This window comes from Podarcis cretensis (assembly GCF_951804945.1).
Source record: "Podarcis cretensis genome assembly, chromosome: Z".
Lineage (NCBI taxonomy): Eukaryota > Metazoa > Chordata > Lepidosauria > Squamata > Lacertidae > Podarcis > Podarcis cretensis.
The window spans coordinates 10,253,955-10,268,368 of NC_137184.1; the positions used below are offsets into that span (position 1 = coordinate 10,253,955).

Consider the following 14,414-nt stretch of genomic DNA (forward strand, 5'->3'; position numbering starts at 1 on the left):
AAGCACTAGGCGGCTGGAGGAGGAGTGTCTCAGTTTACCTATGTGAGACCTAGAACACACTCAAAGCCAGTGCTATTTTCCTAGAAAAAGAGGTGCCAGAACTCCCTTATTCTTCTAGAGTGGCAATGGTGCCGGCTTGAGAGGGGCCAGAACTGAGTTCTGGCTGAAAAAAAGCCCTGTCCAATGCTGAAGGAGAATGAGAAGTACAGAGAGCAAGCAAGCTGTCACTGGGTGGTTGTCTGCTGTTAATGGCTGAAGCTCCTGCTGGGCCCCCAGAGAAATCCTAGGTTACTGGAGAATACAGTTTTTGAAAACTGCTTCTCCTTGGTGCTGTCTCATCTGTCATTTACAGCAGTGTTTCCCAACCTTGGGCCTCCAGCTGTTTTTGAACTACAATTCCCATCATCCCTGACCACTGGTCTTGCTAGCTAGGGATGATGGGAGTTGTAGGCCAAAAACATCTGATTTACAGCATACATCTCAGCTTCTGGGCGAAACCTCCACTTACCACTGGCAGTGGATATGTCAGGGTGGGGTGGGAGAAGCTAATCTCAAAAGACTATTTATATGAATCGCCCTGAGACCTGTGGATATAGGCTGATATACAAATACCGGTGGTAATAATAATAATAATAATAATAATAATAATAATAATAATAATAAATGCCCTTCAACTGAGGATCACAGTGCAGTTTACTGTGTAAAAACACATAAGTACATATCAAAATAGCAATGCCACCCCCCACAAACAGATGCAAAATGTTAACAAAATGAATGTCACTGAATAGCTGCCCAAAGATGCTCTTGGTTTGGGATCTCTCCCTTTAATTCTTTGAAACAGCCACTACACCTGCAAATTTCAGTTGAATTAATTTTATAATGAATGGTTTTAGAGTGTTGTTTGTGCTGTACTTTTGTACTGTTTTATTGTTGTTAGCCGCCCTGAGCCCGGCTTCGGCTGGGGAGGACGGGATAAATAAAATTTATTATTACTATTACTATTATTATTATTATTATTATTATTATTATTATTCTCTGTTTGATGACGACACAACTTTCTTTTTGATTTGGGCAGCTGCAGAAAAGCGCCCCTCCCCCGGTATCGCTGACTGTTTTGCTTAAAATTCCATCCACAGCCTTGTCAATAATAGAAGTCCACCCAACCAGAATTATTTCAATGCTAGTTTCTGTGGCAACCAGCATATCCAGCCTCAGAATTAGATTACAGGAAGAATGAGTTTTTTAAAAAAATAATGTAGGGGCTTTTTCTTTACATTTACAGGATTTACTTTAAAAAAAATAAATAAAAAATCCTGATTCTCCTTTCTTTTTTCAGTTTCATACAACTGCTTGCATATCCAGGAACTTTGGATAGTTTTTTAAACACATTTTTAATGGTGCACAGTTATTGTTACATCCTCTTCCAGTTCTTCCACATGGGTTCCCAAGTGATGTAGTTATTGGCTCCTGATAGTTACTAGATGAAACTGGTGTTCCTTGCATAAGCTGTGCTCCTCTGTAAAGTCTTTTTTGGTTGTGGGACAAAAGAGCTTCATGCAGTTTTTTGCTCCAATGCAGTGTGTCTTTAAAAAGGAGAATTTGTCATCTGAATTCTCCCTTGGATTTGGAGTTCTGAATGACCTCACCCTTGTTTCCAGTTGAAGTGAAATGGCAAGGAATGCTTTGCTATTTCATTATTCCCACTATTTCTTATGTTCAGGATGTGAGCGCTGCTGCTTATTTAGTCCAAACAAGCACCTAACATGCTCAAAAAAGAGAGAACTCTGGTTCAGGAGAACTCTAAAGCTTGGAAAAGTTCAAAAAAAGCATTAGGCAAATAACCGTCAGAGAGGGAACCCCTCTTCCTACCTTCAGAGGCGTAGGAAGGTCAGGAGGTACCCGGTGCGGAAAATTTCTTGTCACCCACCCCATTGGGTTTTGGGTTTTTTTGCCTGAAAAAAATGATTTTATGTTATTTCATATTTTCTGAAAAAGAGTGTCCTCTGATAACAAGTAGGCGACTGTGGACAGATACTTAAATCTACAGGATGGATTGTGTTTTGGCTTGTGTTATTTTATTTATATTCACTATTTATTTAATAAAATTTATTTTCTGCAAAGTGGTTTACCAAAACAAACAAACAAACAAAAAAACACCACAGCAGTAAAATCAAGAAAAATTAACAACCCTACTTTAAAACATACAAAAGCTAAAATATTAAGATTAAAATTACTTCAACTTCCTAAGCATCTAGGTATGCTTGCCTAAAGAAGAATGCTTTTAGCAGGTGCCCAAAAAGAGTCTAGCAAAGGCACATGCTTTGTTGCAATAGGTGGGGAGTTCCAAAGTGCAGGTGCCGTCACAGTAAACAATGCAGTACAGATATTATGTGGAACCTATAGTAGTGCTACAATGCAGTACAGATATTATGTGGAACCTGTAGTAGTGTTTTATTTATTGTGATTTCACCATGCTCTGTATTATCTGAAAAGGAAAACATTTATTTAAAAAACAGGACTGCACAGCAGCAATCTAGTCTCATCATGATCAGTGGGACTTATTCCCGAGCCGACAGTGCATAAGATGGGCTGCAATCCTACGCATCCCTTGCATCCAACTTGTACCTAAAACTCTGCACAAACCTGCACCAGAGAATTGTAGAGTTGGAAGGGACCCCTGAGGGTCATCTAGCGAAACCCCTGGGGTAATGTAGGAATCTCAAGTAGACTATCCCTGACTGATGGCCATCCGTCTTCTGTTTTTCCCCTCAGCCCAGGACACACAATAACAGACTGGAGGTGGGGGGAAAGATAAATTTTGACAAGGGGCAGATTTGTCAGGCGCATGCAGGAACAGCTTGAAAACTTTACACAGAGAGGAACCCCACACGGGTTTCCCCACATGTAATGTAACAGTCAGGGAACCAGCTCAGAGAGAAAGACATTTTGTGAGGGGAGGACAAAAGAGTACCAAAGTCCACCCATTTTACCCTCTTTGGGATGGTGGTGCTAGAGCTCTGGGACCACCCTCCCCAAAATATTTACTTGTCTTCCATGTATTGTTACCACTGTTATTCTATACTACAGATCCATTTTAAATTAAACACTTTCTCTAAAATTCAAATGACAGAAGTAATTGGTAGCATAGATATCAAAGGAAAAGTGTGATAATAGTCCCTAATAGATACACGGGAGACACAGATGCACAAGCACACAGAAGTAAGTAATCCAACCTTGGGGAGAGGGGTGGGAATGTACAGTTTGCTGTACTTAGCCTCGATATGGGAGACTGAAAGGGCTTAAAAAATAAAAAATAAAAGTCTTGTGTCTAGGAATATTTTTCTGCAAAAGCATCAGACTGGTTGTCAAAAGTGTGAACTTCATTAATAGACCCTATTTAAAGGAATTGGTCAATTAGCCACAGAATTGCTTTGCTGATTTTTTCTCAAATTCTTTTAATTACACAACTGCTTTTGGGGGGTCCTAGCTTCATGCAGGGAAGACTAGCAGGGGGTGGTGGAGGGAGGGGGATCCTACGTTCGTGCAGGGAAGACTAGGGCAAAGGGGAGGCTAGCCTGCCGAATACTCAGGGCGGCGCTGAGCTGCTTCTCCCGGTGCCACACGCGGGCAAAACAGGGCAGCAGTGCTGCCATTGTCCTGCATGTTCCACTTTCAGGGGCAGCAGAGGCTTTTCGGAGGGGGACTGGGGCACGAAGGGGGTGCACAGGACAGGCAGCGGCCTTCGCAGGCCTCCTCAGCAGCCCAGAAAGTCGGCCTATGTGAAGAAAATGAGACTAGGCCAAATAGATTCAGCCTTGCCTTGCATTTGCTGCGCCCCCAACCCAGCTGGCCAATCGGCTGTGGGCAGGGGGCGGGCCAAAGGCAAGGCAAGGCCTAGTCTACTCGGCCTAAGGTAAAAGGTAAAGGTAAAGGTACCCCTGCCCATACGGGCCAGTCTTGACAGACTCTGGGGTTGTGCGCCCATCTCACTTAAGAAGCCAGGGGCCAGCGCTGTCCGGAGACACTTCCGGGTCACGTGGCCAGCGTGACATCGCTGCTCTGGCGAGCCAGAGCCGCACACGGAAACGCCGTTTACCTTCCCGCTGGTAAGCGGTCCCTATTTATCTACTTGCACCCGGAGGTGCTTTCGAACTGCTAGGTTGGCAGGCGCTGGGACCGAGCAGCGGGAGCGCACCCCGCCGCAGGGATTCAAACCGCCGACCTTTTGATCGGCAAGTCCTAGGCGCTGAGGCTTTAACCCACAGCGCCACCTGCGTCCCTAGTCTACTCGGCCTAGTCTCTTTTTATTCACATAGGCTGACTTTCCAGGACCCGGGAAGCCAAGCGATGGTAGGGCAGTAGGGCTTTTTTTTTTTTTTAATGCCTGCTCCAAAGGTCTTATCTTACCACGCTAGGGATTATATAGCTATATCTGAAATTTCATGCATATTAGTTAATATCTTGACCCTGCTCCACTGAATTGAAATTTCAGCCTTCATGACATAGGAAAATGGCCAAGTAAACAGCTATTTTGGTGGAGGAGGGTCAAGATATTAACAAATATGCATGAAATTTCATATATAGCTATATAATCCCTAGTGTAGTAAGATAAGACCTTTGGAGAAGGCATTTTCAAAAAAAAAAAAAGTTTTTATGAACCGCCCTAGTAGGGCAGTAATTGTTCCTTGATAATTTGTCAACCCCCTCCATGATGGAACCCGGGGTGGCCCGCCCTCCTCTTCCTACACCCCTGCCTACCTTCCCCCCAAACAGCCCAAAGAACACTGAGCATGCTCAATAGCCACATGATGCTGGCTGACTACTAGGGGTGGAGAACGGACTGGAGTGGTTGCAGTCCTGAGTAGCGGCACTCCAGGCTCTTAACATCTCATTGCTATTTTTTTATTTCCGTATTTTGTACAGATCTTTCAGCTCTTTGGCCTCCTTTCCTCCTGCTGTATTATCAGTGCACCTGGTGTGCATTGGTAAAACATACAAAAAAAGGGAATCTTGATATTACTGTGTCCATGATTGCATCAGGACACTTTGTGCGGCTTTTTGATGCACAGGTATGCTTGTTTTCATCAAGCCAAAATGAACAAGTGGCTGGAACAACTCCACCATGAGGAAATGTTGTAGTGTTTGGAAATATATAGAGAAAAAGAGAGCAAGCGGTGAGAGGACTGAAGCTTATGAAATTATGCATGGTGTGGGGAAAGTAGATAGAGGAAAGTTTTTCTCCCTCTCTCATACAACAAGAATCTATGGCCATCCAATGAAGTTGAAGGGTTCGGGACAGGAGGGTTCAGGACAGTCAAAAGAGAGCACTTATTCATGCAATGTACAGTTTACTCACTTCCACAAGAGGCAGTGATGGCCACCAACTTGGATGGCTTTTCAAGAGGATTACACTAATTCATGGAGGCAGCTCTTGAGGAGCTGGTCAAATGCTTGCTATCATGGAGCTAGCTCCAACAGCAGCTATGTTCTGAGATCTCATTTAGTGTGATGAGCACAGCTTGTCTTATGCTCATGTTTCCCTTTCCTCTGTTTTGGCTTTAACTTCTGATTTTCGTCAATCATCGTTTCCTGTGCCACCCAAACTCAGTTCATGTGAATTATGGTTTGTTTAAAGTTTAAACAATGTGTCTTCATAATCCATGGTTTGAAGTTGACTTGTATCAGACAAACCATAGTTAAGATGAACCACTTTTTTTTAGTTCAGACTACAGGACTGTTAGTTCAGAAATGAATGCTTTTGAACTCCTTGTGGCCATTCTGCAAGGGAAAAGAAAAGCTCACTAGTTATCATTGTGCTAACCTGTGGGACATAAACTGTGAATATTAAACTGTGGTTTAGCATGATAGCCAGAACAACTCAGCTGTGAACCTAGATCCTTGGAAGTTTTGTCAAACCCAGGTTATGATCATTCCCTGACAAAGGGAGGGAAAGAAGCCCTGGCCCATCTCCAGCAGTTAAGCACTCTTTACAGAGGGACAGAGGGGGCTTTTCCTCAGATGGAGCTCTGCTTAGGGCAGATAAGATGCTTAATATGGTGCACTTGAGGAATCTCAAGTTTGAACAACCAGTGTGAGTGGACACGAACTTGTAAACACACATGTGAATTAACTGGCTGTGACACTGTGATCAGTGTGTTTTCAGTGTGCAAAACCCAGCTGTAATGTTTGCAATGCTCCTTAGCTGCCCGAACCATCTGCCTATAGGGTTGCTATGGGAGGGGGCCTTGGCTCAGTGGCAGAGCACATGCAGGACCTAAAGGTTCAGGTAACTGGTGGCAAAAAAGACTTCTGCATGGTACCCTGAAGCATTACTACCTGTCACTTCAGAGAAAAAAAAATACTGAGCTACATGGACCATTGGTCTTGCTCACTATAACACATATTTGTACATTAAAAGGGGATGGAAAAAGGGTGGGAGAGTGAACCGTGTGTTCCCTCTGCTCTGCCACCCTCCAAAACAACCCATCCCCATTGCTACTTGGGACCATAAAGGAGGAAGCTTGGGAAAGGATCTTTTCCCTTTCATCACTCCCTTCCATCTTGGAGCTAGAGCAGATTAAAAGGCACATAGGAAGTTGTCTTATACCAAGTCAGAACAACAGTTCATCCAGCTCAGCATTATCTATGCTGACTGGTAGAAGCTCTCTAGGGTTTCAGGCAGTGGACAGATAGGAAGTCTTGTATTCCATTAAGATGTCTGGGGTTGGATCTGGGATGTTCTGCATGCAAAGCAGATGCTCTGCTTCTGGGCTATGGCTCTTCCTAGGCTAGTACTGTAGTTAAGAGTGTCAGCTCATGTTCACATTGCCATACAGTAGCAACATTGACTGAGTGATCTTGGGTTGGATAATCTCAGCTTAACCAACCTGGAGGCTTGTTGGAATATTAAAATGCGTCTATTCAGTGAAGTATTGTCTACACTGACTGGCAGCGGCTCTCCAGGGTTTCAAAAGGGGACATTCCCAGCCCAACCTGGAGAAGCCAAGGTTGATCCTGGGACCTTCTTGCACACAAGGCAGGTTCTCTACCCTTGAGCCACAACGCTAGGAGCTGTATCCTTGGAGGTATTCATCTTGGTGCTGGAGGTAGGGCTTCCCAGGATACTCCAGCAGTGCTGCATCAGTTTCAGCTCTTCCAGCTGGCTCTGGAGTGGCCTGCCGAAAGCCAGCCAACGGCCACTAGGTCTGGAATCGAGGCCAGGTTTAATGTTTAGCCAAGTGGGACAGACGAGGGGGTGGAGGTGGGGGTGATCCTGAGTGCTTCTAAGTCAAGAAGTCTTAGCTGACTGGAGAACAATGAAAAATAATTGTGATAGCTAAAACCAATGGCCAAGGTAACGTTGGAAGTGGCAGGGACAGTTAGCACTGAGCAGACTGTGGATCAGTGTTCCAAAATATCTGAAAGGTCAGGTATGCTTCATTTATGCATCCCAAACACTATACATTTTGGAGCATGAAAGAGAAAGCCCATCCACTGTGTTTCTGCATGAACCCTTGTTCTTCGTGACTGAAGGGAAACTCATGCGGAGTGGCGACAACCAATCTCCTCTGAAGGCAAGTAAACGTTGTGTGTCTACACTGGCAGTGACCGGAGAGTAGCATGAATAAAAAAATTATAACAAAAACATCCACCATGTATCTTAATCTTACGTAGAGGTTGGTGGGGTTCCTATATTAGGGCTCGGTCATAAAGAGAAAAGTTCTTGCAAAAGAAGGGACATTTTTATATATTTCTGTGTAATAGTATGTGTGTAAAAAACCTTTTCCTCCCATTTTTCTTCTGAAAGATGTAGGCAAGCGTGCTAAAAAGAAAGTTAAAATTGCACTGTGGTTTTTGAGCAGAGAACTCGCTTTGCAAAGGGAGGTGGACAGGCTGCTTGCTCTCCACCCCCCACCCAGCATTTAAGCGCTGCAAGATTTTCTTTTCCCTTTTTGGTCAGATGGAGAGAGAGAGAGAGAGAGAGAGAGAGAGAGAGAGAGACTTTCACAAACGCAATTACAAGCTACTGTCTGCCTTGGCCCTTCTCTATTGATCATGTCATGACTAAATATTTAATTGAATCTTAGCTTTTTCTTCGTCTTCTTTTTGCCTTCCAATTAGGGGGCGTTTCGCTTCTGTGACTCCCTCCACTCCATCCACCCTTTCTCTCCCCCCCCACACCCTGCCACCCTTTATTCAGAAAGCCAGGCTCTGCAATGGCTGCGTGAAGTTGTCTATGTTTCAAGGAGGGTCTCCTGCAGTGATGAAGCTAAACGCAGCAGCAGCAGCAGCAGCAGCAGCAGCAACCCTCCATCAGCTGTACTGAGAAGCAAAGCAAAATCTATCTTTTCCCCCTCATCTCCCCCCCCCCCCCCGATAGCTTAGAGGGGCCAGTTAGCTATGTCTACTGATGAAGCACTTTTATTCCAGCTCTGTCTCCGAGGACCTGGGCTGTAGACGTGGAGAATTCAGCCGAAAGCATTATGGATCGGTAGAGCTGGTAAGTTTTTTTTTTTTTATTCCCTCCTTATTTTATTTTTAAACAGAATTTTAAGCACAGCCTGTTTCATCCACCCGAATGGCTTTTTGTATAAAGCATATTGGTGCCTCCTAGCCACAGCTTATCGATTCTTGGCTTATCCTCTCTCCCACCCCCCACCCCCCCACCCCGATTTTTGAGTTACAGCAGGCAAGCTTTGGAAATCGGTGGGTGTGAAAAGCTTGGTGTCTCTTGTTGAGTTGGATTTTAATTGCTCTTCATTGCTGTTTATCTTTCAAATCGAATGCAGTATGTACAAATCCCTCTCTCTCCTGGGGTTTTTGTAGTCTGGTGGGAAAGCTTGTCTTTGCAGCCCAACGGCAGTAAATAGACCCTGGTTTGTTCCCATGTAAGAGATGCTGGAGGCTGGGATGAAGTACCATAAACTGGTAATTGATTTGGGGAGCCTTTTCAATTTTTATTTATTTATTTTTTTGTACAGGAGGTTTAGGAAACATGACCAGAATTTTAAGATGTGGCAACAGGAAGTACGGAAAAGGGTTCTCCTTCCCAAACATCTTGTGTGTCTGTCTTTTTTTTTTTTAAAAAACCCATTTGCCATCCATTTCCTCCATTCTTCCCCCCACCACTTTGATTTTTGAATGGAGGTTGGAGAAAATGCTCTGGCACACACTGTGCAGCAATCACCTGAATCAGGGTGCCGTTTTTGGACTCTGATTATTTTAGAATGGAATTGTACAAGTTGGCCACAGAGGAAGGAAGGAAGACTGGAGGCAGAGGAATCCTTCCTCTTACTGCCACACAATTGCAGGGGTAAATATGTGTGCATCCAGGTATTGGCGCCTGATAGATTATTGTTGGGCAGTGCTGTGCCAAGGAGACTGAATCCGTGTGTGTATTTGAATTTGGGAACCGTAGGGCTAGCAATTTCAATAAGAATTCACCAAAATATGTTCTCACCAAGGAAGCTACTGTTTGGTTGCTTGTTTCAAAAGAAACATATATAAATTGAGGGGCAGGGATTGTTTGTTTTGTTTTCGCTTTTGCTTTTTGTGTGTGATTAAGATTAAAGTTAATAAGGATAGCCCTGGCTGAGTGGTGGAGCATCTGTTTTGCATGCAGAAGGTCCCATGATTGGTCTCCAGCATCTCCAGGTAAGGCTAGGAGAGATCCCTGTTTGAAACCTTGGAGAGCCTCTGCCCATCAGTGTAAACAGTACTGAGCTGCATGGACCCATGGTCTGACTCAGTATAAGAAGTTTTTTGAATGCCCATGATATATCTGCAGGGAGGGCAGTAACTAGTAGCAGAGCATCTTTTTTGTGTGCAGAAGCTCCCAGGTTCAATCCCGGGCATCTCCAGGTGGGACTGTGAACGACCCCTGCCTGAAACCCTGTAGAGCTACTTCCAGTTAGTGTAGGTCAGGGATGATGAATCTGTGGCCGCACAATGTCCCTGTACTCTAGCTCCCATCAGCCTTACCTGGCATGGCTAACTGACAGGGATGAAGGGAGTTGCAGTTTACTTGCTCATCCACACCAGTGGAAATTATATGGGGGCCCATCTGCACTGAGAAAACACAAGGGACCATTGTCATCAGTTTCATTTTGAAAAGTGCCCCCTCCTGCTTTCCCTTTCTGGAAAGGAGCTGCGCAAAGCAGCTTACAAATAGAAAAGCAAAAAAGAAAAAGAAAAGAAAAAAGCACCAGTGATCCAGCCATTAAAACACAAATGATTCAATTAAAAATAGCAGGAAAAAGCAATGTGCAAGCAGTATCTCCCTCGTCTCATCTGAGGAGTAAAGGGCTTCTGGATTAGGTCAGCACCCCATCAAGTCTCAGCACAGCCAAGCAGATGCCCTCATGTGAAGTGCTCAGGCAGGACCCAAGCAAGACCTCAAGTCTCCCCACTTGCAGCTCCCATCAGCTGGTACTTAGATCAGAGCGGTAGAATAGAGCCATCCAGCTTAGCAGTCAGGGTCAGTGTAAGCCTGAAAGACTCCCAGAGAGGTGCGTGTTTATTTTCTCTCTCTCTCTCTCTCTCTCTCTCTTCCTCTGCGTGTGTGTGTGTGTGTGTGTGTGCGCGCACACACACACACACACACACACACACACACACAGTCTTTCTTGGAAAAGTGCTGGACTGCTGCTGCATTTCAGATTCAACCTACTTTCATGAAACTTGAACCTGCTACTTGCCCTGCCATCAGTGGTGAAGGGTGAACACTCAGCTCTCTTCTCTCCCCACTTCCCTTTCTGCGGTCCTTGTAGATACTTGAAAAATTAGTTTTCCTTCCTTTGGAAGGGCTGGCACATCCAAAGGAAGTGTTCGCATCTACCTTGCAAGGTAAACTAGTCTGAGGCAAAGTAATTCACCAAAGGTCACTCAGTAAGCTTCATGGTTTGATTAGGAATTCGAGCCCGGGTCTCTTCAGTCCGAATATAACATGGTGATCACCACCCCACACTGGCTGCCTGGCTTTCCCTTTTCCTCATATGTTTTTGAGTTATAGCTCAGCTGTCCTCAGCTGTTGTAGGCCTTTAACCTCAACATGCTGCACGAGACCCAGTTTTAATTATATATCAGCTTTTCTACTTCTCTCTGTCTTTGTCAAGCCACATCAACCCTGCAGGCATGCTGGTTTAAGAAAGTCATTCCTTCTCCTTGGGGAACACTGATACAAATCAGTAGCATAGATCAAGGGTGCTTCAGTCTGAGGGACACTTTCCTTTCTTGGCAACCTTTTTTGTTTGTTTGTCAGGGGGAGGGGTTGCACATGCCAGTGATGGGTGGGATAAGAGGCAGAAGGGAGCAGTTCAACTGATGCACCTTTGGTGCAAAAGGCTAGTTTCTAGACAATTCATTTCATTAGGGTCTGCTCATGAAGAACTAGGGATAGTGCCCCACAGTGGGTGAGGCACTAGGGAATGTGTTGCTGTGGCAACTGTTGACCTAGAGCATTTGAAAGGGCTGTTAGATGAATGGAGGGTGGGTTTACCAAAGGGGGATTAGCCTGGCTGGTGAAATGGACCCTCCAGGTTCAGGAGCAGTCTATCTCTGAATGCTAGTGGGGTGGGTGGGGAAAAGCTATTGTCTTCATGTCCTGCTTTTAAACTTCCCAGTACCACCACCTTGACTAAGTGGACCTTTGTCAGATCCAGCAAGGCTCTTCTTATGTCCCAGGAGCTCTGTGGCAGAGTATCTGCTTTTCGTGCAGAAGGTCCCAGGTTCAATCCTCAGCTTCTTCAGGTAGTGTTCAGACAAAGACTCTTTGTCTGAAACCCTAGAGAGCTGCTGCCAGCCAGTGTATACAATACTGAACTAGATGGACGAATGGTCTGACTTGGTATGAGACAGATTCCTATATTATGAGCACCCAGAACCTCCAGCCTGAAGCACTGGCCTCATCTCCCCTCTGCTTGCCTTCTCGTAAGGCTGCTTTTTGCAAGCACACCCTGGCTTCCTTTGCTCAGCAAGACAGTGCCTGGGTTTCTCTTCAGCCACTGCCTTGCAAGATTGGATCTGGCACACATCTTCTGTTCATCTCCCCCCTTGTGAATCCGAGAACCTGGCTCTGGACGAAGAAGCACCAGTGAATAATGAAGAAAGGAGTAACCAGCACCACATGTTGTGATCTTATTAAATCACTAATCCTCCTTCCTCAGTGATGTCATGCTTGCAGGATGATTCTGCTGGCAGGGGAGGAGGTCTCCTTGGTGTCTTTGGATGTGGGCAAGAAAAATTCATCTGCCAAGAGGGTGTCCCTTCCTCTTTCTTAGGTTTGAATGCAGTCCGAGAGCATCTGTTCATTTTCCAGCAGATCTATAAAAAGTTGGAGAAGGCTGAGCCTTTCTATATCTTGCACCCTCAACTCTGTCCCTAACTCAGGGATAGGGAACTGGATACTATCAATGAGCAAAATCCTTATCTCCCAGCAGGGCTTGTTTGACAGGTGAGTGGGGGACGTGGGATTGACCTCTTGCCAATCACATGGCATTGCAAAGATGTCTGTTGGCCTCGTTTTGACCCACAATGATAATCAGTTGATCCTTGAAGCTTGCAAAATGTCACAACTAAGTCACTAAGCCCCGCCATAGTGACTAGCCTGCAAAAGAAAAGGAAAATATAGAAATTCTAGCCTATTGCAACGCTAGAAATCTTTGTTTCTCTGTGCTGGCCACAGAACAGGACAAGCCCAATATATGGAAATGCAGGCAGTACGCCCACTTGTCAATCTGCTGGTGTCACTCCAGTGGGCGACAGCAGGGTTCACTTCTGGGGTGGCTGCACCCATCAGTTCCCCATAGAAAACTAGCGCTGAGCTAAAGCAGCGGGATTCTTCAGCTGACAGCAGCTGCCTGCTGGAGTGACACTAGCTGATAGACAGGTGGGTGTGCAGTTAAATCCTCCTCATATCCCTGCAGAGAGCCAAACTGAGCTGGGGAATGTGCTGGTGAAGCAGACTTCTGCAGAAAGTAGTACTGAAGTCTCTGCTCATCATCTGAAACGCAGAGACTTCAGTTCTGCTCAATGCTGCTCCCTGTTTGCTATCTCCTCCCACCCCATCTCTGCAGGTCAACTTTAAGAGATCAATCTCCTGACATCACTGTGATGTCAGATGACTGACAGGTGGGTAGCCCAATTCACCTGTCAAAGTCAACATGCAGAGGTGCTGGGAGATAAAAACCTGGCCCTTCAGGCTAAAAAAGGTTCCCTTACCCTAGTAGTAAAAGGAAAAGACTTTAACTATCGCAGAGACCAAGCGTCAGAGGAGGAACTGAGAAATCCGCTCCTTCTATCATACCCCTCCCAGGGATTCCTGGTTGCCTATGGCAAATTGTAAAGTGCAAGACTGCCCTCTGTTAGGGCTCTTGCTGTGTAAGGTGCTTGCTAGCATCCATTTCTAAGGCTTAACAGATATATCCTCTCTGCACTTTGGGGAAGGAGTGTGACATATCTGAAGCACCCCTTCCCTTGCTCTTCTGGGTACTATCTATCATTGACCATGGTCAAGAGTCCATCCATTGGATAATAGATATGTCCATGTGTGAGCAAGAGATTTCCAGAAGATCAGCAGGAGTCCTATGTAAGAGCAGGGTCTAAGAGAAATAAATATTTATTTAGAAATTCTTGACCATTCATTCTCATTTTATTACATATATAGCACTACCTATGTACATGGTTCTTTACAAAGAACTGCTGGGAGGGTATCTAGTGGAGCAAGGAAGCAACAAAAGAGGTGCATAACACTGTTATACATGTCTGTGGTGCAATTGCACTTGGAATACTATGTATGGTTCTGGCTGCCTCACCTGAAAAAGGATATTGTAGAACTGAAGAAGGTTCAGAAAAGGGCAACCAAAATGATCGAGGGAGTGTAGAAACTCCCCCTATGAAGCAAGGCTACAACATTTGGGGCTTTATGGTTTTGAGAAAAGACAAGTAATAACAGGAAGACAAGATCAAGGTGTATAGCAGGATGCCTGGTGTGAAGAAAGTGGGGAGGGAGAAATTTCTCTCTCTCTTTAAACACTAGAACTTGAGGTCATCCAATGAAGCTGAACGTTGGAAAATTTAGAACAAAAGAATAGGGCACATAGTTAATCTATAGAATGCACTCCCAGAAGTTGTTATGGGCACTGACATGTATGACTTTAATAATAATAATAATAATAATAATAAGAAGAAGAAGAAGAAGAAGCCAGGCTAAGGGAGGGTAACACCAGTAAAATTACAATAAAAACATTGGGGGGGGGCAATTTAAAATACAGGTTAAAAATACAATTTAAAATGCAGCCTCATTTTAATAATAGCCCATAGATCAAAACCATAAGGGGAGGGAAACATAAGGGTCAGACTGAGTCCAAACCAAAGGCCAGGCGGAACAGCTCTGACTTGCAGGCCCTGCAGAAAGA

General features: G+C 44.8%; 1 protein-coding gene and 1 long non-coding RNA gene across 6 annotated transcripts in view; one reads left to right on the forward strand and one right to left on the reverse strand.

The window, feature by feature from the left end:
• Nucleotides 1-14,414, forward strand: part of GARNL3 (GTPase activating Rap/RanGAP domain like 3) — a 119,002-nt gene that overhangs the window by 31,028 nt on the left and 73,560 nt on the right. For 3 of the 5 annotated variants that reach the window (XM_079962018.1, XM_079962019.1, XM_079962020.1), the window contains exon 2: nucleotides 8,431-8,500. The exons of 1 other annotated variant lie outside the window; for it this stretch is intronic. In XM_079962018.1, coding sequence (XP_079818144.1) covers nucleotides 8,431-8,500 — 70 coding nt within the window. Of the gene's footprint in view, nucleotides 1-5,046; nucleotides 5,070-8,430; nucleotides 8,501-14,414 lie in introns of those variants that run through there. One more of the 5 variants, XM_079962021.1, reaches the window with a different exon arrangement.
• On the reverse strand, nucleotides 1,633-3,668 carry LOC307207996. The gene is made up of 3 exons (XR_013834929.1): nucleotides 3,538-3,668; nucleotides 1,870-1,952; nucleotides 1,633-1,758 (listed from the first exon to the last, which is right to left on the reverse strand). It is a non-coding gene; the product is annotated as an uncharacterized lncRNA (long non-coding RNA).